The sequence below is a fragment of the Triturus cristatus genome, chromosome 8 (assembly GCF_964204655.1).
Source record: "Triturus cristatus chromosome 8, aTriCri1.1, whole genome shotgun sequence".
NCBI classification, from domain to species: domain Eukaryota; kingdom Metazoa; phylum Chordata; class Amphibia; order Caudata; family Salamandridae; genus Triturus; species Triturus cristatus.
This window is the reverse complement of record NC_140591.1, coordinates 1,286,660,871-1,286,683,811: the sequence shown is the minus strand read 5'-3', so window position 1 is coordinate 1,286,683,811 and position 22,941 is coordinate 1,286,660,871. Positions and strand designations below refer to the sequence as shown.

The 22,941-nt window shown below is 43.1% G+C and overlaps 1 protein-coding gene across 3 annotated transcripts in view; it reads left to right on the top strand.

Moving 5' to 3' along the window:
- Nucleotides 1-22,941, top strand: part of CADM2 (cell adhesion molecule 2) — a 1,670,972-nt gene that overhangs the window by 1,633,967 nt on the left and 14,064 nt on the right. For all 3 annotated transcript variants that reach the window (XM_085623020.1, XM_085623021.1, XM_085623019.1), the window contains one exon: nucleotides 21,479-21,604. In XM_085623020.1, coding sequence (XP_085479146.1) covers nucleotides 21,479-21,604 — 126 coding nt within the window. The remainder of the gene's footprint in view (nucleotides 1-21,478; nucleotides 21,605-22,941) is intronic.

Here is a 22,941-nt window from a genome sequence, read left to right as displayed (position 1 = left end):
CCTTGCTTTAGCGTGGGGATTCCTAACGCCAAGCTTTGCATCTCTAATGAGATGCAAAGTGGGCGTTCCTGACCTGACATGATAGGATAAATGTCGCTTAGCGACATTTCTCCTATCATCAAGCCCCACGCTATGAAGCATAGCGGCAGGAAAAGTAGTGATAACCCCTGTTATCGCTACTTTCCTTACGCCTACTTCAGGACTGACTTAGCCATGATATCCTATGGAAGGTGGATATCATGGCTAAGTTTGTGAGTCCCTATCAACAAGCTAACGTGAGGTTATCGCTGGGTTTCCAGCAATAATCTCACGTTAGGCAGTTAGCGTAAGGAGTTTTATCGCTTTTGAGATAAGCGTTGCTAATAGCACGCTATCTCAGCGATAAAAATCCACGCTAGCCGGCGATAATTATCCTAGCGCTAAGTGCGCTTAGCGATAATTATCGCTGGTTGTTGTTGATATGCCCCCAAATGACATGTACAGTCTGTACTGCTTTTATTGTTTTTTTTAGTGCAAGACATCTGCAACTTCAGTATGTGGGTCTTCCATAAATATATGCATGTAATATTAGTATATCAATTGCGAAACTTAACTTGGGCAGTGATACAGTTTAAATGAATGGTAAATCAACATGACATTTACGTTAACAAAGCCCCTTGATCTACATTGCTAGGTATTGCCTACGAATCATTGAACTGTAAAACCAATCTTCATAGGAAATGTTATGCAGAATAAGAAAGCTTTATAGACTTTAGTGAACGTGGCTCCAATAGGTACTCTGCTATCACCTCAGTTTGTGTTTTATTAGCCACCCACTCCCCATACCAGCCACAGATTCCCAGAGTTCATCTGTGGCTAAAAATACCTTGGTGTATTGGTGTCATTTATGTTTCTGGGTGTCTTCATGTTGAGTTTGTTTTATGTTATACAATCGCCCCATCATGGGACATACATGCATAAATGGTAGGTTGCAATTGTAATGTTTTGCATTTCCTTTGATGTGCAGTATTCACCTGTCATGTGCCCATTTCACAATGCACATTGCTGAAGGATATGTGCATCTGGGTTAACAAGCCGTGCACCTAATAAAGCAGACAGACAACAACTGTTTCGCACGGCCCTCAGCCATGCACAGTGGAAGATGCTCAAATAGCCTGGCATGGGGCCAAACCCCACAGCCGCCCGTGTATGCATCCGACCAGGGCCTATACTCAACCATAGCCTGTATTCTTATACCTTTTTTAAAATTAAAACTATAGATTTTCATGAAAATCGTTAATACCAAAGTCACAATGTTTATAAAAAGTGCAGTTTTTGGAACATATTGACCACTTCCAAATACAAAATAATAGTCACATGATGGCCATGTCCACAACATTTGTGATTTTACCATGGAAAATTTGTGAAATTGGTTTCCTCTCCTGGCTCAATTGTGTTGCGATCTGGAGTGGGTTCTTCCTGTGGTTCCATCTCCATTGAGTTTTCTGTCTCTTTCCATGGGCACCTTCAGGAAGTTACACTTGACGGCCTAGCGGTTGAACGGCGGGGCTTAGGTGGGTTGGGGGTGCCTGACCATTTGGCTGTTACATTGCAGGCTTGTCATAGGTTCTCTGCACTTTTCTCTTATGCTAGACATTGGTGGGCCGTAGCGGCTTGGAGTACTGCTAAGGAGGTTGATCCTACCATGGCTGACCTCTTTTTGGTGATGCAGTTCCCATTTGGGATTGTCGGTGGCTTCTCTGTGGGTGCAGTGGGCTGCCATTAAGGTTTTTCGGTGCTCCTGGCGTAGTTTGCAGGACAATGGTAGTCTGATGTCACAGTTTTTTCAAGATCTGTTGAACCTGTTTCGGCCGGTCCGTTCTTTTCCTTCTTGGAATCTGCAGCTTGTCTAGGATGTCCTGTCAGGTCCTCCGTTTGAGCCCCTTGAGGGTCTTGAGCTGAAACTCTTGACTATTAAAGCTTGTTTCTGGTCGCCATCATTTCGGCATGGTGCTTAGGTGAGTTAAGGGCTTTATCCTGTAAGTATCCTTTTTACAAGATCTTTGCAGACTGCGTGGTTCTTGTGCTGGTGCCGTCCTTTGTCCCTAAGGTTAAGTCGGCTTTTCATCTCAGTCAGGAGGTGATTTTGCCGGGGTTTTGTCCTGATCCTTCCTCAGCTGAGGATTGTCATTTGCACTGTCTGGATGTGTCGCAGACATTGCTGTGGCATCTGCAGGTGGTGGAGTCCTTCAGGAAGGGGGGACTGTTAGACCTGGGGCTCGCTAGTTGGCTGAGGTAGGTACCTTAGGCCAAATAGGGACCCTTGCTTCCACGTCAGGGAAAGGAAGGACACCTTCTCAGATAGCCCCCGCTCACCCCCTTTTTAGCATGGCATGAGCAGCCAGGCTTATCTTCAAGGCAAATGTGTAAAGTATTTGCAACCATGCTCTCAGTAACCCAATGATAACACCACAAAAGGACTCCACACGAGTTTCATAAAAACGAGTATAAATGTAAATAAAAAGATATACAATGAGACTACACGATATTAATCCAACATATGCGTATTTGGAATATTCCTCCTGGCCGCTTGTTAGGCCAGCCAGCCCTTGTAAGTTCTGGAGATAATAATGAGCATTTCTAAATGATCCACTGCAGTCATAATGCAATGCTATGCAGTTCGTAATGCTATAATCCGGCACTTTGCAATGTAAAAATAATGCAGTTCGTAATGCTATAATCAGGCACTTTGCAATGTAAAAATAATTCAGTTTGTTATGCAACAATCAAGCAATTCGTAATGCCAAACTAATGCAATGCATAGCACAACAATCAGGTAGTTCGTTATGCAACCAGACGCAATGCGTAATGCAACAATCGGGTAGTTTGTTATGCAAAAATAGTGCAATGCGTAATGCAACAATCAGGCAGTTCGTAATGCAGAAATAATGCAATGTGTCATACAACAATCAGGTAGTTTGTAATGCAGAAATAATGCAATGCGTAATACACTAATCAGGTAGTTCGTAATGCAGAAATAATGCAATGCATAATACGTCAATCAGGCTGTTCGTAATGCAGAAATAATGCAATGCGTGATACACTCCAGCACTGATTACGGTGCCTTAGGCGGTCTCTCCGCCACTCGTACTGACTCACAGTCAGCTTCTGTCAACAGTTGCCCCCACACGGGTATGGTGTAACCAAAAGTGCATCTCCGCACTCTGGCCCCGGTACTGCCACTCCTTTGGCAAGTACGGGCCGCGATATGAGCCAAAGCAGAGGCTCGTGCTGCAGGAATGGGAGAGGCCGAGAGTGTCTCCCTCCGAGCCCGCACCCCGCCCCAGGCGTAGACACACGTTACCTGGGGAGTGTGACTTCACTCTCCTCTCCTCTTCCTGCGACTTGCAATCTTTGTGGATTCCGGGCACTGGGACTCAGCCCCTCCCTCGACGAGGTTGGTTCGAGGTCCCGCCCTGGCAAAGGCGGGCTCAGGCCGGCAGCTCAGCTCCTCCGGGGCTGCCGGTCCGGGCCGCTGGTGCTAGGAAGATCTCAGGCTGCAACAGGGCACACACACACAGTGTCGCTGAGATTCACTTGAGCTTTGGGTGCATGATCGCAAGGCACTCCTCACGAAGGTCTCAGGCTGCACGAAGCACACGCACACAGCGTCGCTGAGATTCACTTGAACTCTGGGTGCACGATAACAAGGCAATCCTCACAAAGGTCTCAGACTGCACAAAGCACACGCACACAGCGTCGCTGATACTCACGTGGACTCCGGGTGCACGATAACAAGGCAGTTCTCTCAAAGGTCTCAAGCTGCACAAAGCACATGACACAGCGTCGCTGAGACTCACTTGGACTCCGGGTGCACGATAACAAGGCAATCCTCACAAAGGTTTCAGGCTGCACAAAGCACATGCACACAGCGTTGCTGAGACTCACTTGGACTCCGGTGCACATGATTACAGGACAATGCTCACAAAGGTCTCAGGCTGCAAAAAACACACGCACACAGTGTCGCTGAGACTCGCTTGGACTCCAGGTGCCCATGATCACAGGGCAATTCATACGAGGGCCTCAGGCTGCAAAAAGCACATGCACACAGCGTCGCCGAGACTCTCCTAGACATTTTTGTGTTCCTAAGTTTCCGCAACAGGGAGCCAGTTCACCTTGGGCCCTTGGGGATAAGTTACTTCTGGACACATCACACAGCAAAGTCCTTTCAAGCAGGGGGACACAGCAGACAGCAAAGTCCCTTTAGCCTCTCCTTGGTTAAAGCAGCAAACTGCAGGACAGCCCCAGAACACACAGCTAGGGTCAGTCCTTTCCTTCAGTCTCTTCAGCTGTTTCTTCCTTGGCAGAGGTTCCTTTTGACCACAAAATAGTTTTAGTCTTGTTCAGTCTTGATCAATCCATTTCCCCAAAGTTCAGGGGCTTCATCTCTCATAGTTATACCCCTAAATGTCTTTGAAGTCTTTGTTTTCAGGGGGGCACTGACCCCTGTTCAAACCAGTTCTGGGTGCCTCCCTGTCAATGACACCTTCCTCCTTTAATTAGTGGGGGTCTGGATTCTCAAACACTGAGCATGAGATGGGACCATTGTTTTATGGCAGCAACCCAGGCCTCTTCACCTCTAGGGGCTACTCCTCCCCTACACTCCAGATGCAGGTCAGCCTGTTGCTATCTCTACTTTTCCCCTGGGTCAAGACATTCCCCAGATCCTATCACTTTCAAATCCAGACAGTCAATCCACGACCAGGCAGAGACACACAGAAATGTTAGAGCACAAAAACCTAGCCACTTCTAAAAGAGTGGTTTCTAAACATACAATGCAAAAACCACCTTCATAAAAAGTTGTGTTATTACATTGTGAGTTCAGACACACTAAACGTCACCTCTCCATCTTAAGCCTTTGGGAAGATAGGCTGGAGAACATATTACACAGCCTCCCCATTCTATCCTATGGGCAAGATGGCCTTTCAACAGTGAAAAACGAAATGGAGATTATTTCACTGTCAGGACATGGCACACACCTTAGTACAGGTCCTACCTTTTACATGCACTGCACCCTGCCCATGAGGTACCTTGGACCTACCATAGGGGTGTCTGATGTGCATAGAAATGGAAGGGTTAGGCCCGGCAAGTGGGTGCAGTTGTCAGGACAACATGGCAGTTTAACAAACTGCGCGCAGATACTGCAGTGGCAGGCCTGAGTTCCCTCTTTAATGCTACATGTGTGGGTGGGACAATTGCGATTCTCCTATTAACATGACCAGAGAATCTGGATTTCATTAAAGACACGGAGGCTAACATTATGCTTACACTTTTAATTGCGTCACCAGGACAGCCGCATACATCACAAAGGAAGTATTCCAAATAGAACATTAACCACAGTAAAAGGCATGAGCCCACAGTAATCTGCCTCTTTTAAATCGCGAAGAAAACAGGATAAGTTTGATCAAATCCTTTGAACTTAGTAAGTGAAGAGAAGACGTCTTGATGATGAAACGTAGGAAGTCACAGAAGGAAGGACACCGAAGATGGAGAAGAAGGAAGAGACTCTAATCCAAAATTCTTTAGAGAGCATCTGCAAAAAAGAGAAAATTAGTGCAAGTATGACAAGAGCAAAAGACTGATGTCAAACAACAATGTATGAAAAACATAAGTCAAGTCAACCAAAATCTATAGAATTGAACAATAAAGATTAGAATAACTTCTATAGAAGCATAACAACCTCCAAAGGGAAAGAGGAGGGAGGGATAATGTTAGCCTCCGTGTCTTTAATGAAATCCAGATTCTCTGGTCATGTTAATAGGAGAATCGCAATTTCATTACAAGACCGGAGACTACCATTATGCTTGTTGGTAGCTTTGTAATACTACGTCAGACACATGCGGGATAGGTTTACAGTAATGATGAGCAAAGGTCCGAGCATTAGACCAATCAGCAGCCTTGAGGATATCATCCAACTTACCTCCGGACCAGAAAGACTTACTGGCCATAGCACCTCTGATAGAGTGTGGTTTAAAAATATTAAGGTCGATACCTGCTAGGTTTAACACAATCTTAACCCATCTAGAGATAGAACTAGAAGAAACCGGTTTGTGTGGTCTTACGAAAGAAATGAGCAACTGTGTCGCATTAAGAGGTCGAAGAGAATTCATTCTAGAATCGTATTCTTTCATACAATCAACCACGCAGAGTTTGGGATAATCATCGAAACGAGGATAAAAGATAGAATTGGACATGGTCTTTGTTCTCCTGAAGAGTTCAAAGTTAACTCCAAACATGGTATAGGATCTATTAGATATCTCCAAAGCTTTGACATCAGAGACTCTACGACAGGAAATTAAGCAAAGTAAAGTAGCCAGTTTAATAGAAAGTTTTTTATTGTCTAAAAGTGAATTAATAGGCCAATTAGAAAAAAGGTCAAGGATCAGGTTCACGTCCCAGAGGGATTGATATCTGGGTTTAGGAGGTCTTCTGAGTCTTATACTTTTAAGAACCCTGCAAACAATTGCGTTTTTACCAATAGTTTTACCGTTAATAAGGGAGTGACCAGCGGAGATGGCAGATCTATAACAATTGATAGATCTATAACTAAGGCCTCTTTCAAATTGTTCGACCAGAAAATTGACTATGTCAACGATAGGAGCCTGTACGGAATCCAGATTCCTTTCCAAGCACCAACAAACCCAAGATTTCCAAATGTTGTTGTATCGGTAGTGTGTGCCAGGGGCCCAAGATTCGCCGAGGAGAGTTGAAGCTGTTGACGAAAGTCCTGAGAGGTCATTGGATCTCCTGACACTCTCCAGGCAAGAAGGTTCAGTTTCCCTGATTGAACCATGGGGTGAAGATGACCGTCTATGTCTGTAAGAAGGTCCGCAAGGAAGGGAATTAGGAATGGGAAGTCGTAACTCATCTCTAGGGCCGTTGGGAACCAGGCTTGAGAGGGCCAGAAGGGAGTGATTAACACGATTGAGCATTGGTGGAGTCTGACTTTCTGAAGCACTCTTTGAATCATGGAAAAGGGGGGAAAGGCGTAGCTGTTTCTGCCTTGCCAAGGTTGGAGGAAGGCATTCACTGCCAGAGCACCCGGGTCTGGCATCCAACTGTAATAATTCACGATTTGGAAGGTTAGTCTGCTGGCAAAGAGGTCTAAATCTAGAGGTCCCCAGTAGAAGTTGAGGGAATTGAAAACGGAGACGTTGAGTTTCCAATCGCTGAAGTCCAAAAGGAATCTTGAGTTCCAGTCTGCCGATACATTGGATTTGCCTGGGAGATATTCGGCTCTTAAGGCGATTTTGTGTTCCAAGCAGAACATCCAAAGTTTCTTGGCAAGATTGGATAGGTCGGCAGATTTGGTTCCACCTAGCCGATTTATGTAGGCGACGGCGGAGATATTGTCCATTTTTAGGATGATAGACCTGCCCTGGATGAATTGTTTGAAGCTCATCAGGGCGTAAAGACCAGCTGTCAATTCCAGAAAATTTATATGATGTAAGGATTCTTCCAGAGACCAAATTCCACCAGTGTTCTGGCCTTGAAAGCATGCTCCCCAGCCATGAAGGCTGGCATCTGATTCTAAAACGAATTCGGGAGTTGATCCAAAAATTGCTTTCCCATTCCATGCCTCTAGGTTGTCTAACCACCAGGTCAGTTCTACCTTGGCCTCCTGGTCTAGCGAGATAAGGTCTCCGTACCAGAGGCCCGATTGAAGGGCCCTCGCTTTCACCCTCTGAAGTGCACGATAATTTAGAGGGCCTGGGAAGATGGCTTGAATCGAAGAGGAAAGGAGACCTAGTAATCGGGCTAGTTCCCTTAGGGGAAAACTCTGAAGTTTTAGGATATGTCTTATTTCTTTTTTTATTTTGGATATCTTTTTTGGAGGAAGAAGTAGAAGACAACTTGTGGTATCTACTGAAAAACCAAGGAATTCCAGTTTTTTTGAAGGTGAAAGGATGGATTTTTCTTTGTTTATAATAAACCCCAGGTTTTCCAAAAGGTCCATCACAGTATTTAGATCTTGGAGAATTTAACAATGGTCCTGAGAGAGGATGAGGATATCGTCTAGATAAAGTATCATGCGAATACCTTTTTTCCTTAAGTATGAAGCGATTGATCTCATTACCTTGGTGAAACACCAGGGGGCTGAAGAAAGTCCGAAGGGGAGAGCTTTGAATTGGAAAAGACGGTTTTTCCAAAGAAATTGAAGGAAGGGTTGGTGGGTTTTGGCCATAGGAATCGTGAAGTAGGCGTCTTTTAGGTCTAACTTTACAAGCCAGTCGTCTTTTAGAAGTAAATCCCTGAGAAGATGAATGCCCTTCATCTTGAAATGTCTGTAAACAAGGAATTTGTTGAGGGCTCTTAGATTTATGACGGGTCTCCACCCTTTGTCTTTCTTCTTGACCAGGAAAAGGGTGCTGATGAATTTTAGCATTCCTAAGGGGACTTCTACTATAGCACCTTTCTGAAGCATGGAAGAGATCTCCTCTTCTATAATCTTTTCCTGATCTAGGGAAAGAGGCATTTCTTTTGGGAAAGAAGATTGGTAAGGGGTTTGTGTAAAATCTATCATGAAACCCCTGACGGTATTTAAAACCCATGGGTCCTGTGTTATCAACTTCCAGTTGTTGAAAAAGAGTTTGAGTCTCCCACCCACTTTGGGGAAAGGGGTGGAAGGAGAAGAAAGAGAAATTGTACTCACTCTGGTTGTTGTTGTCAGTAGGCGCTCCGCGGGATCTGAAGCTTCTAGAGCGAAAACCTCTTCCTCTTTGCGGAAAGAATTGGGGAGTGTTTGGGTTGAAGAAGCCCCTTCCGCCATATCCTCTTCCTCTAGGATAGGGCCTTCTGTTGAATCGGCCGGAAGACTGGCCCCGTCTACCGGCCCTTCCGAAAAGGTTATTAGAATTAAACACTCTCTTCATATTTTGATGCGCTTTATCTAGGGCTGTGAATGTAGAAACGTATTTCCCTAGAGTCTTAATCAGGTCTTCTCCGAAAAGCAAGCCCTTAGGGTTGGCAGAAGGTTCTTTGTCAGCTAGATCACTGAGTTTGGGGCTAATTTTGGTGAGGACCACTCTTCTCCTCTCAGAATTTAGGCTGGCATTTGCGTTACCTAAGAGGACGAGGGCTCTTTGACTAAGACCTCTAATGAGTTCTGTGTCGAGGGGAATGCCATTAATATGGCTTTCTTCTGAAATATCAATGATTCTTGCCAGGGGGCCCAAGATGTCAAGGACCCTATCTTGGCAGCCTTTTAGAGATCTCTCCATACCCTTCCTAGGGTCTCTTCCCAGCTTGAAAAGGTACTTTATAAGTTCTGGGTCGAGATTTGGGGTCTGAGAAGCTCTATCTCCAATGTTGGGTCGGCAACATTCTGCCCTTAGCAGGTTTCTAGCGTCCCTGTCAAGCGGGTTTCTAAGCCACTTAATGATGAATTTACTCACATGGTCGTGAGGGGTCCATTCCGAGCTCCTCGGATGCTTGATGTTAAGGGGAGAGAACATTTCTTGTCCTAAAGGGTCAAGGATGGCATCCTTGGAAGAGTGAGCGAGGTCGTCGTCAAGAGAGCTAAATTCTAAATCATCATGGTCTAAGTCTAGGACATATTCGTCAGGTGAATTAGAGGCATCATCATCAAAGGAAAGATCATCATCATCATTATTATTAGTATCATTGAGGTCATTTTGAGCACTTAGATATTTTGTGCCGCGATGGACACCTTGATATTGTGTGCCGCTTAGGACACCTTTATGCGTTGTGCCGCTGGGGACACCCTTATATGTTGTGCCGCTAGGGACACCCATGGAAAAGGAGGTATGGTGGCCTCTTGTAAAAGTAGAGGTACTAGGACCTCCAGTGCTCTTCGGGAAAAACTCTATGTTATTACATTTTTTTGCTCTTTTTCCCTTTATATTAGTGAGATCTTCGCTAGTATGTTGTTCCGTGGAATTGTCCTCGTCAGATGGGAAAGATCTTTTAGCAGTGATAACTTTGGACAGGGTTTCCAACATACAGGATCTCCTCTCCTCGTGGATGATGTCTTTAAAGGCCTCATTATTAAATTTGGGGGTAGGGGCGCTAGCCTCAGCTTCGTCTGAATCAAAGTCAGACATGGTAAAATTAAATTATTATATACCCCTTTTTTTTTTTTTTTATAATATAAATTAACAAATAAATCTAATCTCACTCTCTCTTCCCCTTTTTTTTTTTTTTTTAATACTTAGAATAAAGGTAAAGGGTTGGAATAATTAATTGGAGAATGAAAGTAATTATTCCTATATTCCTAATAGTCTTTTGCTAAAAGCAGGTAAGAGAACATGAAAAAACTGTGCCAGCGAGTCAACCGTCGTCCACCGGTGATTAAAATGCGCTCGAGCGCGATCACCGAAGGATATTTGCTTGATGGTTGCCATGGAAGTCAAACGCGTAAGCAGGAACAGCCGGAGGCATAGAGGAATGTTCCTTGGCAACGCGACGACGCTAGCGACGCGTTGCCAAGGTTCATTCCTTTGAATTCAGTGCGACGGTCGAAATGCGAAGGAAAACGCACTTAACTTAAAATTAAACGAATCGGGAACGATCGGAAAGACGCGTGATCATCATCCCATCTCCATAAATTGGAGAAAGGAAGACCGAAACGAAGGGAAGGGAAATGGGGGTGAGTCCAAAAAACGTTAGTTTAAGATGAGGGAAAGCGTCTGTAGAATGTGTTAAAATGAAAATAAAACCAGAACAGTCAATAATACGAAGAGAAATATGTATACAATTTCAGTAATGCTAAGAGAAATATGTAAAGCAGTCGTAACACGACAGAAATATATATACAATCTCAGTAATACTAAAAGAAGTATGTAAAGGAGAAAGATACATAGAATAAGAGCAAATATTTATAAAATATCAATACAGTTAAAGTATAGCAAGAGAAGAAATGTAAGGGATAACTTATCTGCCTGGAGCCGCATTTAAAAGAGGCAGATTACTGTGGGCTTATGCCTTTTACTGTGGTTAATGTTCTATTTGGAATACTTCCTTTGTGATGTATGCGGCTGTCCTGGTGACGCAATTAAAAGTGTAAGCATAATGGTAGCCTCTGGTCTTGTAATGAAATTAGTGTTGCAGACCCACTCATAGCATTTGCATTACCAGCCCTGGCACACATAGTGCACTTTACGAGGGACTTTACTAGTAAGGCAAACATTCCAATCATGGACAACCAATTACCATTACACTTTACACAGGGAGCACTTGCACTTTGACACTGATTAGCAGTGGCGAAGTGTCCAAAGCATCTAAGTTGGCAACACCATGTTAGAAAAAAGGTCGAGGGGGAAAGCAAAAAGTTTAGGGATCTTTAGCCAAAAAGGACCAAGACCAACAGGGACTCTTTGTTTGTGAATTTTGGTCCTGCTAAGAAGGGTGTGAAGCATTCCATGGCTAAGTTGAGTCGTCAAATTCGGTCTACGGTCTTGATGGCTTACAAAATTAAGGGAGTGGATCCTCCTATGGGTGTTCATGGTTGTTCTACTTGCAGTATGGTGGTTACGGTTGCTGAATTGCATGGTACCTCAGTGGTGGAGATCTGTAGGGCTGTGACCTGGTCTTCCCGGTCCACGTTTGTCCGTCACTATCGGATTGCTGTCTGGAACATTTAGATAATGTTCTGGGCCACAGGGTCTTTTCCTCTATGTGGGAATAAAGGTGCTTTTGTACTGTGATTGGGGCACATTATTAAATTGGTGTTCTTTATCACTCAGTTGTCCGTCTCTGGTTTCTTGATTGCAATGTCCCCACACGTTAAGAAGGAAGGTGAGGGAGGTATGAGAGGTAATGCATCCATTACTATTGACAATGGCATTACTCCTAGTCTTACTCCCTCGCCTTCCTTCTAGGGCCCTCCTACCCTCCCTGTGCATCTTGAGTGCTAGCTCTGCTTGTTTACTTACCGGAGGAGGTGGGGTGGGTGGAGTTTTTATAGGCTGTGGGTGGGTCTGGGGGAGGCGGGGGAGTTGGTCTAGGAGTAATGCCATTATCAGTAGTAATGGATGCATTTTCCATGCTTCTGAGTCCCCCATAAGACTGCCATTTGACCTGACACCTCTCATATTGCCTTCCCTTTCCTGTAGAACTTTTTTTATCATAAATGTTTTTATCCACTTCATCAGCGAGTCACCTGTTTTGAAATTTTCATATGTGATGCATAAAAATTGTGGTTTTGAAATTCAATTTTAACTAACAATATGAATAAAAGTTGCTAATCTTTAAACCTCACCCTTCTTCTGCTGAACACTTTAACATTAAGCCTGGGTAAAACTTGCATAATTTCCGTTTGAGTAATTCTGCTAAATGGGTAAATATTATGTGAAGGCTATGTATTATAACGCCAGATACCAATGTCCTCGAGTCCATTTTAAATGCAAGGATGCATTTCATGTTAAAGAAAACGCAAAATTGGGCATGACTTGAACACCCCTGGGCAAAATAGAAAAACCCCAGACATTTTGTGTAGTAATTGTAATTTGAAATGCTGGAAGTTACATGAAATTGTGGAGACATACACTACATTTCCCCAGGCTTATTTAACACCAACCCACAAAAGCAAGCTTTCTAAGTAAAATTCTACATGCATACCATGTTTGGCATAAATTCCTTCACCGGTTTTTGCCTAAGTGGTGAGCAAAGGTTTCTTTGGGCTATAAAATGGAAAAACACATCTATTTTGACCACTCGCGTAACTTTTTAAACTTGTATGAATTTGAAAAAAAATTGGCATGCCAAACTTTAGCTGCATATGGTAACAATATCCTGAATTTGATGCAGATCCTATCATGTGGACCAAAGGTATAGGCAAAGAAAATAGGTCTTTCAATGGAAAATCATATTACCATGTTGTAATTAATAGAAGATTAATTTCATGTATGATGTTTGTATGAAAATGTATCCATGTTTTTATGGGTATTAAGCTACCTAATAAATATTTTTTTGATGTATGGACTGTTTGAAACATGTAAATAATGGTCACTACCACTGTGTAATATATATATGAACAGTATAAAAGGAGATGCTCATGATTTAATATGCATTTATAAGAGTGTGGAGGAGCCGTGACTCACAAGAAACAAAGTATACAAGTGAAGTATGGAGAGACAGAATCAGAAAAGGAAACAGAAACAGCAGTAGGTCAGGATGGGTCTGAGCAAGGAGATCGGGGAGATCTGATTGCTCAGATGCAAAAGCCCTCACACACCCAGATGGGTATCATGCTTCACCATTGGGCAGCTCCTCGTTGGGCCGGTGTTGCAATGACCAACTGGCCCCTCAAGGGGGCTCTTTGTGGGAGGTCTTTTAAAATAAGATGTTGTGATGAAGTAAAACACTTCCCCCCAATCAAATTTTTCACACCCCGCCCAACCTGCTGCCTTTTCTGGTTCTTTTTCTGATTCTTTTAGGAACTGTATACTCCAACTTTATAATTTTGCATTTAGGGGGCTTGTATGCTGGACCTAGACATGCTCCCAGTCCACCCCACTATTGTGTTCTGTCACAAGAAACAAAGCCTTAAGAGAGTCATATTGCCCTTTGCCTCGCTTAATAATGGTCATAAATAGCATATAACTATGCCCACATCTCCATATTTGAGGCTCATGACATGCTTCTTTGTGGTTTTTATTAGTTGTAAATAGGATCCCGGACTTATTAACATTTGGCGTTGTGGTTGTGTCACTTTTTTAATGCAGCCCGACGCAAAGTGTAAGCTGGAATTTGCTGAACCATCCAAAGCCCAATTTGCTTGGCTTTGCTCCATGGGTGTAGCATGGGTGTTCCAGTGCATCCGCCCATGATTTTTTATGCAAAACCAAATTTTCCAATGTCTGTAAACCTGGGTTTGCTCCAAAATAGTCCACCTACTGAGGCTTGTGTGAAAAGGAGAAATATCTTTATTTCTTCATGTACTTCCTCTTTGCATGTGTGCTGTATTCTGCAACGCACATATAAAGAGGAACAGGCGTCTAAGAAAAGTTATTGTTCACAAAGGTATCTCTTCCCACTCTAAAAGCTATTCTGACCACAACGCAGCCACCCTTGCAATGTGGCTCAACTGTGTCTGCCTTGGAGCTAGGCTGCCACAAGTGTGCCAGCGCAACGAGAGGGCAGAGGTGCACCATATCTTAGTAGATATGGTCCATTTCTGTTTTCTCCCTTTCACACAATGCAGCGCAGAAAGATCCCTTGCTGCATAGCATTGTATGAAAGTGTGAAAGGTTAGCAAATCTGACCCAAAGTTGTTAAATCAAAAGCAAAAATAACTTAGGTTCATGTTCAGAAACAAGTTTAATTAGGCTATTGTCCATAAAACATTCTTAAAACACAATTAAAAATAATTAAACCCTTTAAATGAGCCCCCTTCCTTGCTGCCCCACCCCCCCAACCCATTACAATTTATTTTCTAAATTCTGTTTGACAGATCGTAAAAACCGAGCAATCCCAACTGCCACAGCTAGATGTCACATCTCAGACAATAACTCCACCTCTTAGCTCCTATGAAAATCATCATATCTAAAAAACAGAGTCCTTAAAAACTTGATTCGATTTGGGAGATAAAAGACGCAGTCCATAAGAATATGCGTAAGGGTACATTTAACTTTCAAAGGGCAGGGACAGAGACCACTATTATTCTGCACTCTAGTCCTATGTGGGTGGGATGAGTAGATTGGATTACATCCCACCCGAACCCTTACAATGTATTTTCTCAAACCTGGGTCTGGTAACCATGATAGATAATGGAAGACACTATCCTGGCCAAATGAAGCAAACGCGAAGCTAATGGATGATTTGTTTTTTAAATACAGTAGATTGATTGATTCTGACGCCATAGCAGTGGATTCTCTCAGTGCTCCTTTGCCTGGAAAGGTGAGCCAAGATGTGACTGTGCCACTATTTAAATAGAGGTTCTTAATTGCAATTATTCTGGTTCTAACAGACTTTACCCACATCCTTTCACTACTTTGGATCTCTTCCCAACACAATTTGGAGACTTTGGTTAGGACAGAGTTTCCATTTTAAAGCAGTTTTTTGCTTCGCCAATAATTTTAGCACTGTTCGTTGAACGGGAACAAAACTTTCCAGAAAACGCCTATCCGATTGAGGTTCAGTACTCAAGTTTCAAGTAGAACACTCTGTGGGGGAGTGGAGGATTGAGTGGAGATCATAAAGTAGGGTCGGCCATTATGAATCTTTGCTCTCTGGTACAGAAATAAATGCTGAATAGAATTACACAAAAGGTGGTATGAAACCAGATATACTTTTTTCAGGGCCGTACCTTTGCATGGTTTGGTGTACATCAATTCAGTATTTTTTGAGTAATTAGAATTAAATGTGATCAGACGCAAAAAATTTGGTACATTTTGACAGTTGAATATGTGATTTTGACTTGTCAAAACTTCACACCTGCTTCACGAATTTTCATGAATTCTGGTAGATGCTTAGCATGTTTACCTCAGTGATTTTTTTTTCAATGTTAGTAGCTCTATGAAGGACAGTACAGTTAGAGACAGAGGGGGAACTATTAATGGGCTAATCGCTGTGGCATCCGTTGACAAATTCATGTGGAGTACGTTTACATTTAGCAAATTTAGCGGCTTTTTTTTTATAGTTTGGCAGACAGGGCACTTTATTATAATATCCACTCCACTGCCTTTACAATGCCATTGACGATAATTAACTTGCACCACCGCAGACTGGACATCTGGAATGTTTTCGTAGAGTACTCTGGCTACTAAACTCTAAATAAGGCCCTTTGTCTTCCTTAGGTTTTGTGCAGAATCGTAAAGCGGGGCACAATTAAAAGAAGAGGCATAAATGCAATCATACAGTAACACCTATGATGCTATTTATGAAATCTGAAGGCTTTTAGCAAGTTAAGCTCCCTACAGATATCTCAGATTTCATGCAGATTTCATGTAGATTCAACTGCAGTGAGACCCAAGTCAAAAGGGATAAAAGTAATTGCTTTGATAGAAACAATGGTGTAGTAGTTTTATTGATCTCCAAAACACTTGTCAGGCACTTAGCATTTTTGCTTACTCCTGATATTTTGAGTATGATGCAAATCTATTAAACGAGGGATCAATTAAAGCTGGGGGGAGTGTTCGTTTGCTTTTAATGTAAGCACTGATTAGGAATTTGTATAACATTTTTTAAAGGCTGTTACCATTTTAAGCTGAGTGCAGGGCAGTGGCGTAACGCAGGCCTCTGCAGCCCCTGTGGTGAATTGGGGGGAGTTGCAGCTCTTCAGGGACTCCCCACCTTAAGGGGCCACCCCACTCTGCAGCAAATTAATGTCTATGAGATATTAGAGACCAAGTTGCTCCTCATCACCTTCTGCAGGGGGACTGCCTAATTTTGTGTTATGCAACTGGTGCAGGGCTTTCTGGTCTCAGTGATATGTGGGAGCAAAGATAAGAATGTGTTGAAAAATGTGTGATTTGTTAATAACTTTGGTGCTTAATTTGTGTGACATTGGGCATGTTCAGTTTATTTTTAATTTGTAGAATTTAATGACGATCTAACAAATGTGGCATGAGTTAAGGGAGAGGGCACGATTTATTAATTTGTTAATAACTTTGGCAACCTTTGACAAATCAAGGTGAAGTAAAGGGTAAAGTAAAGCCATGGTGAAAACCAATGCTTAATTTGTAATAAAATATGTGCCAGGGCCCTTGCAAGTACGCCACTGCAGCTTTTACCACCCAATGCCTTGCCAGTGCTACCAACGACAATACCTATGCAACAACCAACAATAACACTCCAGCAAGTGATTGTTCAGAATATTACAGGGTCCCAAATTTATAAGAATGGCTTGGGTGACAGGAATGAATCGTTGTTACTGTATACTGAATGAATAAACAGCTGTTGTTCTGCTTATCTCTAAAGTACACAGACAGTGCCACCATGTGGCAGACTGTCATAGTGCTGGTGTTCACAATTAAGTGCCGGTGCTGAGCACCAGAAACCATCTGCTCAAATTAAGCACTGATGAATTGGCTTACATTTTTTAAAGAGACATCAGTGTTCCTGTCCCCTAGACTTGGGGCAGCAATATCTCAATGATCTGGCTGAACTGGAGCTTTACATAGCATTATGTCAGACAAAACAACAAGATTCCTGCCCCACCACTGAGCATTTGGAAATCATATCCTGAGTTCAAGGCCAGCACAAACAAATCCCATTGTTAGTGAGTTCTTTTTGCTGTATTGTACCATGTAGGTGGTTGGGGACAGTCTGTGCAGTTCTGAAATTGTCTACACCCTATTCTTCTGCTATACTTCGCAGATGGCGAAGAGAAAATTCCGATTTGATTTGGTTGTACATAGTATAATGTCCACACTTAATTAATTTTATGAAATACTGGCAATCTTTGTCAATTTGAGAAATAGAATGCAGGTTTCTACAATAGTTTCTCTAACTACTAAACGTCTCAATATGGCCTTAGTATGGGTGTCTACTTTATTTCTGTCAGGCAAGGCACAGATACTGAAGGGATAAAATGCACTCTTTTTGCTGGAACAAAAGTGTGTGTTTAAAATATTAAAGAGCCTGGAGTCCTTGCTTCAATGCGCAGAATGGTCTGTCTGCCTGTGGAAGAAGTGCTCTTGCATGACACAATATCTGACTTTCACTTCCTTTCGTTGCCTTAATTGTCAGTGGTAGAAGTCGCAATAAATCCGATGTTCAGCATCCCCTGTTCATTTGTGGAGCTCGGCTCCTGACTGGAGCACCTCTCAGAGAGCCCTTCCTCCTGCTCTTCAGATGCTGGCACTGGCGCCGCAGTGTTGACTCCTGAACACCCAGCTCTGAGAATGCAAATCTGACAATACCCATTGCTGCTGCGAGCAGCCAGGAAATTGAAGCCGCAGATTTATGGTTCAGTCTCTTGCACTTTAATCACTCGGTGGTTAATCGGATAACTGCTCTACTTCGAGAACTAATACTTGAAAGTGAATGATGAGCCCAGACAAGGGGAGGCATTTTTTTGACCGGATTCATCCACGCTCAGCTGTCAGCGGACAAACCTGGCAAGGCCACATTTTATCTCCTTATTTTTCATTTCTTCTGCAATAAGAGGCGAATGACAAGACAGGAATATAAAAGGGATTCCCACTGCGATAGAGCTGTATAAATTATGTATTCTGCGGGCAATTTTCTGCTGATGCTACCGAATGCCAAGTTCTTTCCCATGCCTTGTTCTTATTAATAGTGTTGGCCTCATTGCGGTACGTTCAATGACTGACGTAACAACATGAGCTAAATCGTGTAAGGCCGCCCATCCCAACTCACCCATTAGGAGACAGAGGAAGCCATGATTTCGAGTAAGAGAAGCCCAGATTTGCTGACTCTTTGTGCCGTGTTTGTGTTAGTTACTTTGGTAACGCAAACCCGACATTAAGGCCCCCATTACTATGCCGGTCCGACGAGTGTCCGACAGACATTGTTTCGGGATGGAGTCCGTCCAGCATGTAGTTGGCGGCTCCACCGGCCTCATTACGATCCGGCCACCATGAAGGCGGTCGTAAACAAACCTTTTTCAATTGAGACTTGTGCTGCGGCCCAGGACGAGCCCCAATGGCAAAAGGCATATTACAAACATCTCTGCAACAGCAATGTGTGCCAGGCACCATGTGGTGCCTTGTACAGGGTGCATGGGTGTTTGGGGGGCCCCATTGTGGAGCTCGGGGGGACCGGCACCTTGCTTCGGGCCCCCAAAATCCCCCACCATCTGCCTTTTCATGGTGGTTGGACCACCATGAATAGGCAGGGGGAAACAGACATCATAATCCCTATAGCGGTGCTTGAGAAGGCAGCACTTTATTGTAGAAATTATGGCCCCACCACTGCCCTGAGCGGCTCCTTTAGCTTTTTGGGAAAGCAGCGGTCGGTCCCTCTGCTCTATGCCATCGACCACCCGATCATAATCCACCGGTCGAACCGCTTCTGTAAATGTCAAAGGGCCGGCCACTGATAGCCAGTCGGTGGCGGGCCCACCAATGTCATAATGAGGGCCAAAGTGTTATGCTGGGATTTACTACCTATCACAAATCAGGATTTCCATAGGCTAGTTGTCCAAAGTGTTGCAAAGTTGAGCTATGCGCTGCTTTGCATCAAGGGGCATTCCATAGGTGATACATGGGGGGTTCCAGGCAACCACCCAGGGGTGTTGACACAAATCACCATCTACAAACATGCATTGGCAAAAAATGTTACACCTCCTCAAGGCAGGCATAATGAGGTGACACAGTTTAATTTCTCCTTGTTTTTCCTACTTTGCATGTCTACTTTCCATGTGTGCTGCACTGTACATAACACATACAAAGCAGAAAAGTGTTAAAAAATAGTTTTTGTACTGGTAGTGTCCCATTCCTGCTCAAAAACTATTCCTTACAAAAAAGCACACTCCCTTGCATTATGTCACAAGTGTGTGGGCATTGGCGCATGGCAGCCTAAAGTGTGCCAGTGCAGGAAGACAGAAAAATAGAGCCATATCTTAAAAGAAATGGTGCTGTTCTGCTATCTCACTTTCAAGCAACGCAGTACAGTTCAGCGCCTTTAGTTGCATGAATTTTTCAGAAACCTGGGCCTTAATACTTTACATTCTGCAAATTTCTGGCTGATTTCCAAACCTATAATATGGAAGCCTATTAGAGGGGTTGTTTTTCTGACCAGAGGCCTTTAGGGGACAGGCACGAAAATATGGGGCATATCAACAACAACCGGCGATAATTATCGCTGAGCGCACTTAGCGCTCGGATAATTATTGCCGGCTAGCGCCGATTTTTATCGCTGAGATAGCGTGCTATTAGCAACGCTTATCTCATCAGCGATAAAAATCCTAGCGCTAACTGGCTAACGTGAGATTATCGCTGGAAACCCAGCGATAATCTCACGTTAGCTAGTTGATAGGGACTCATAAACTTAGCCATGATATCCACCTTCCATAGGATATCATGGCTAAGTCAGTCCTGAAGCAGGCGTAAGGAAAGTAGCGCTAACAGGGGTTATCGCTACTTTTCCTGACGCTATGCTTCATAGCGTGGGGCTTGCGACATTTCTCCTGTCATGCCAGGTCAGGAACGCCCATTTTGCATCTCATTAGAGATGCAAAGCTGGGCGTTAGGAATCCTGACGCTAAAGCAAGGTTTCACGCGTTAGCGTGACCTTGCTGATTAGGCGATAAAATTATCGCCGCTTTTCGGCCGAAAATGGCCGCAAAAGCGGCGATAATTTTTTATCGCCAGCTTGTTGATATGCCCCTTAGGGGATATTATCAAGCCAGGCGATAAAATTATCGCCGCTTTAGCGGCAGAAAACTGCTGCTAAAACGGCGATAATGGGCTTGATAATATGCTCTATGGAATTCCAATTGAAGCCCATGTTAGATGTCCTTCACATCTAACCTGAGCTTCAATTGGAATTCCATAGAGCATATTATCAAGCCCATTATCGCCGTTTTAGCAGCAGTTTTCTGCCGCTAAAGCGGCGATAATTTTATCGCCTGGCTTGATAATATGCCCCCAAGTAAGTTAAAAATAGATTTGTTGTTCCTTTTTACGAAAAACATAACTTTTCATTTGGTAATCACGGATGGTGTTTCACTGGATAGTCCAATAGTTTCTTTCCTGCTGTCATTTTTGCATTCTAAAAAATACTGAAATCATTTTTGGGTAGCCAAAAGCAGAAGCTACTATCGACAAATTACCCTATACTACTCTTGTCACTGTCCTGGTCTCAAGGATCAAAAGGTAAACAGGGCGGTAACAGACTTCTTTATTCCCGTCGTTTTCAGTCTTTGTGCCTCTACCACCACCCATCGGAGGACGCTATGGGGAAAAGGGTGGGACCGAGGGTCCACCCCATGATGGTGTCATTAGGAGTAAAAAGTGCACAGTGTCACTTCTGCTGACCCTTGGCATTTTGTCGGATTGGCTTCTGTGAAACACAGCACAATATTTTGTATGTGCGAGGTGTATAGAGGCTTCCGAAATACGACTTTGGGATTGCAACACAAGTAAGTGGGAGTAACAAAAGCATTCTTACAACCGACAGACTCTGCAAGATAAACGCCGAAATGAGGAGTTGCAAAAAAAAGCCGGTTGTTTAACACATAAAGACAATTCAGTGGGATTCAGCCACCTGCTCGTGCGCCCCACACTGTCAATCTTAAGAGCGTTCAGTCGTTGGCAAGGCTACCACATGTGACATCATTTACTGATAGGAGACACATTTGGCATCCGGTCTCGTGATCGTCACCATATTCGTCCCTTTGCCAAGATTCACATTTAGAGATGAAAGAACGAATCAAGTGGGGCTTAATCCGAGAGAAACGAAAGAAGAATTCTCATCATGCAGTTTAGGAGGTTTTGTTCTTCCAAAAATGTCGATGCCTTATGCTATGTCATCGGGTGACACTTGCATCTTCTGTCTTTTTTCTTTTTAGACCCAAATGCTCTGGCCGGACAAACTGGGCCTGACCACGCGCTCATAGGAGGGATAGTGGCCGTCGTTGTGTTTGTGACACTCTGTTCCATTATCCTGCTTGGCCGATATTTGGCGAGACATAAAGGTAAGCTGCATTCTGTGAGCTCACATTGCTTTTATTTTGTCTCCTTTCAAATGTCCTTCCATGATTAATTTAAGGCGGTCGCTGTTGTCGCAAAACAAAACCTCTGAAGCTGAGACAAAGTGCACACCCATTCATCACCTGTGCCAAATGACATGATGCCAAGATCGCTTTTCATCCCCTTTGTGTCTTCCTCTACTCAGAGGAAGAGTACAAAATGCCAGTTTTTGGACATTTGACCCAGATATGGTGCCAAACAAGTGCAGCAACGGCAACATCGTCTTTAGTCATCATGGTTGTGCTTGGAATTAACTTGGATTGATTGCTGAATATTGTTTATCAAACTCAGAGCGAATAATGGCATAGACGATGTCCAGCCCATAATGTGAATGGCAAAATATAAGTAAGTGATCTATTGTGTGTATTTAATGGACAGCTGTATATGTACAGAAATGTAAAAAAAATATGAAGGGCCCGATTCACAGAACTAACTTAAGACAAAATCCTAAACTTACTGTCATTTTGGTATTCACAGAAGGCACTTACTCATTTCGGTATTCACAGAAGTTAGGAGTCCTAACTTTAGGACTCCTAAATGCCTTCTGTGAATACCGAAAGTCTTAAAATTAGGATTTTTCTCAGTTTAGTAGTAGTATAGTTAGGACTCCTAACTTTAGGACTCCTAAATGCCTTCTGTGAATACCGAAAGCCTTAAAATTAGGATTTTTCTCAGTTTAGGAGTCCTAAGGTTAGGACTCCTAACTTTACAACTACTAAACTGAGAAAAAACCTAATTTTAAGGCTTTCGGTATTCACAGAAGGCATTTAGGAGTACTAAATTTAGGACTACTAAATTGAGAAAAATCCTAATTTTAAGACTTTCGGTATTCACAGAAGGCATTTAGGAGTCCTAAAGTTAGGAGTCCTAACTATACTACTACTAAACTGAGAAAAATCCTAATTTTAAGACTTTCGGTATTCACAGAAGGCATTTAGGAGTCCTAAAGTTAGGAGTCCTAAATTTAGGACTACTAAATTGAGAAAAATCCTAATTTTAAGACTTTCGGTATTCACAGAAGGCATTTAGGAGTCCTAAAGTTAGGAGTCCTAACTATACTACTACTAAACTGAGAAAAATCCTAATTTTAAGACTTTCGGTATTCACAGAAGGCATTTAGGAGTCCTAAAGTTAGGAGTCCTAAATTTAGGACTACTAAATTGAGAAAAATCCTAATTTTAAGACTTTCGGTATTCACAGAAGGCATTTAGGAGTCCTAAAGTTAGGACTCCTAACTATACTACTACGAAACTGAGAAAAATCCTAATTTTAAGACTTTCGG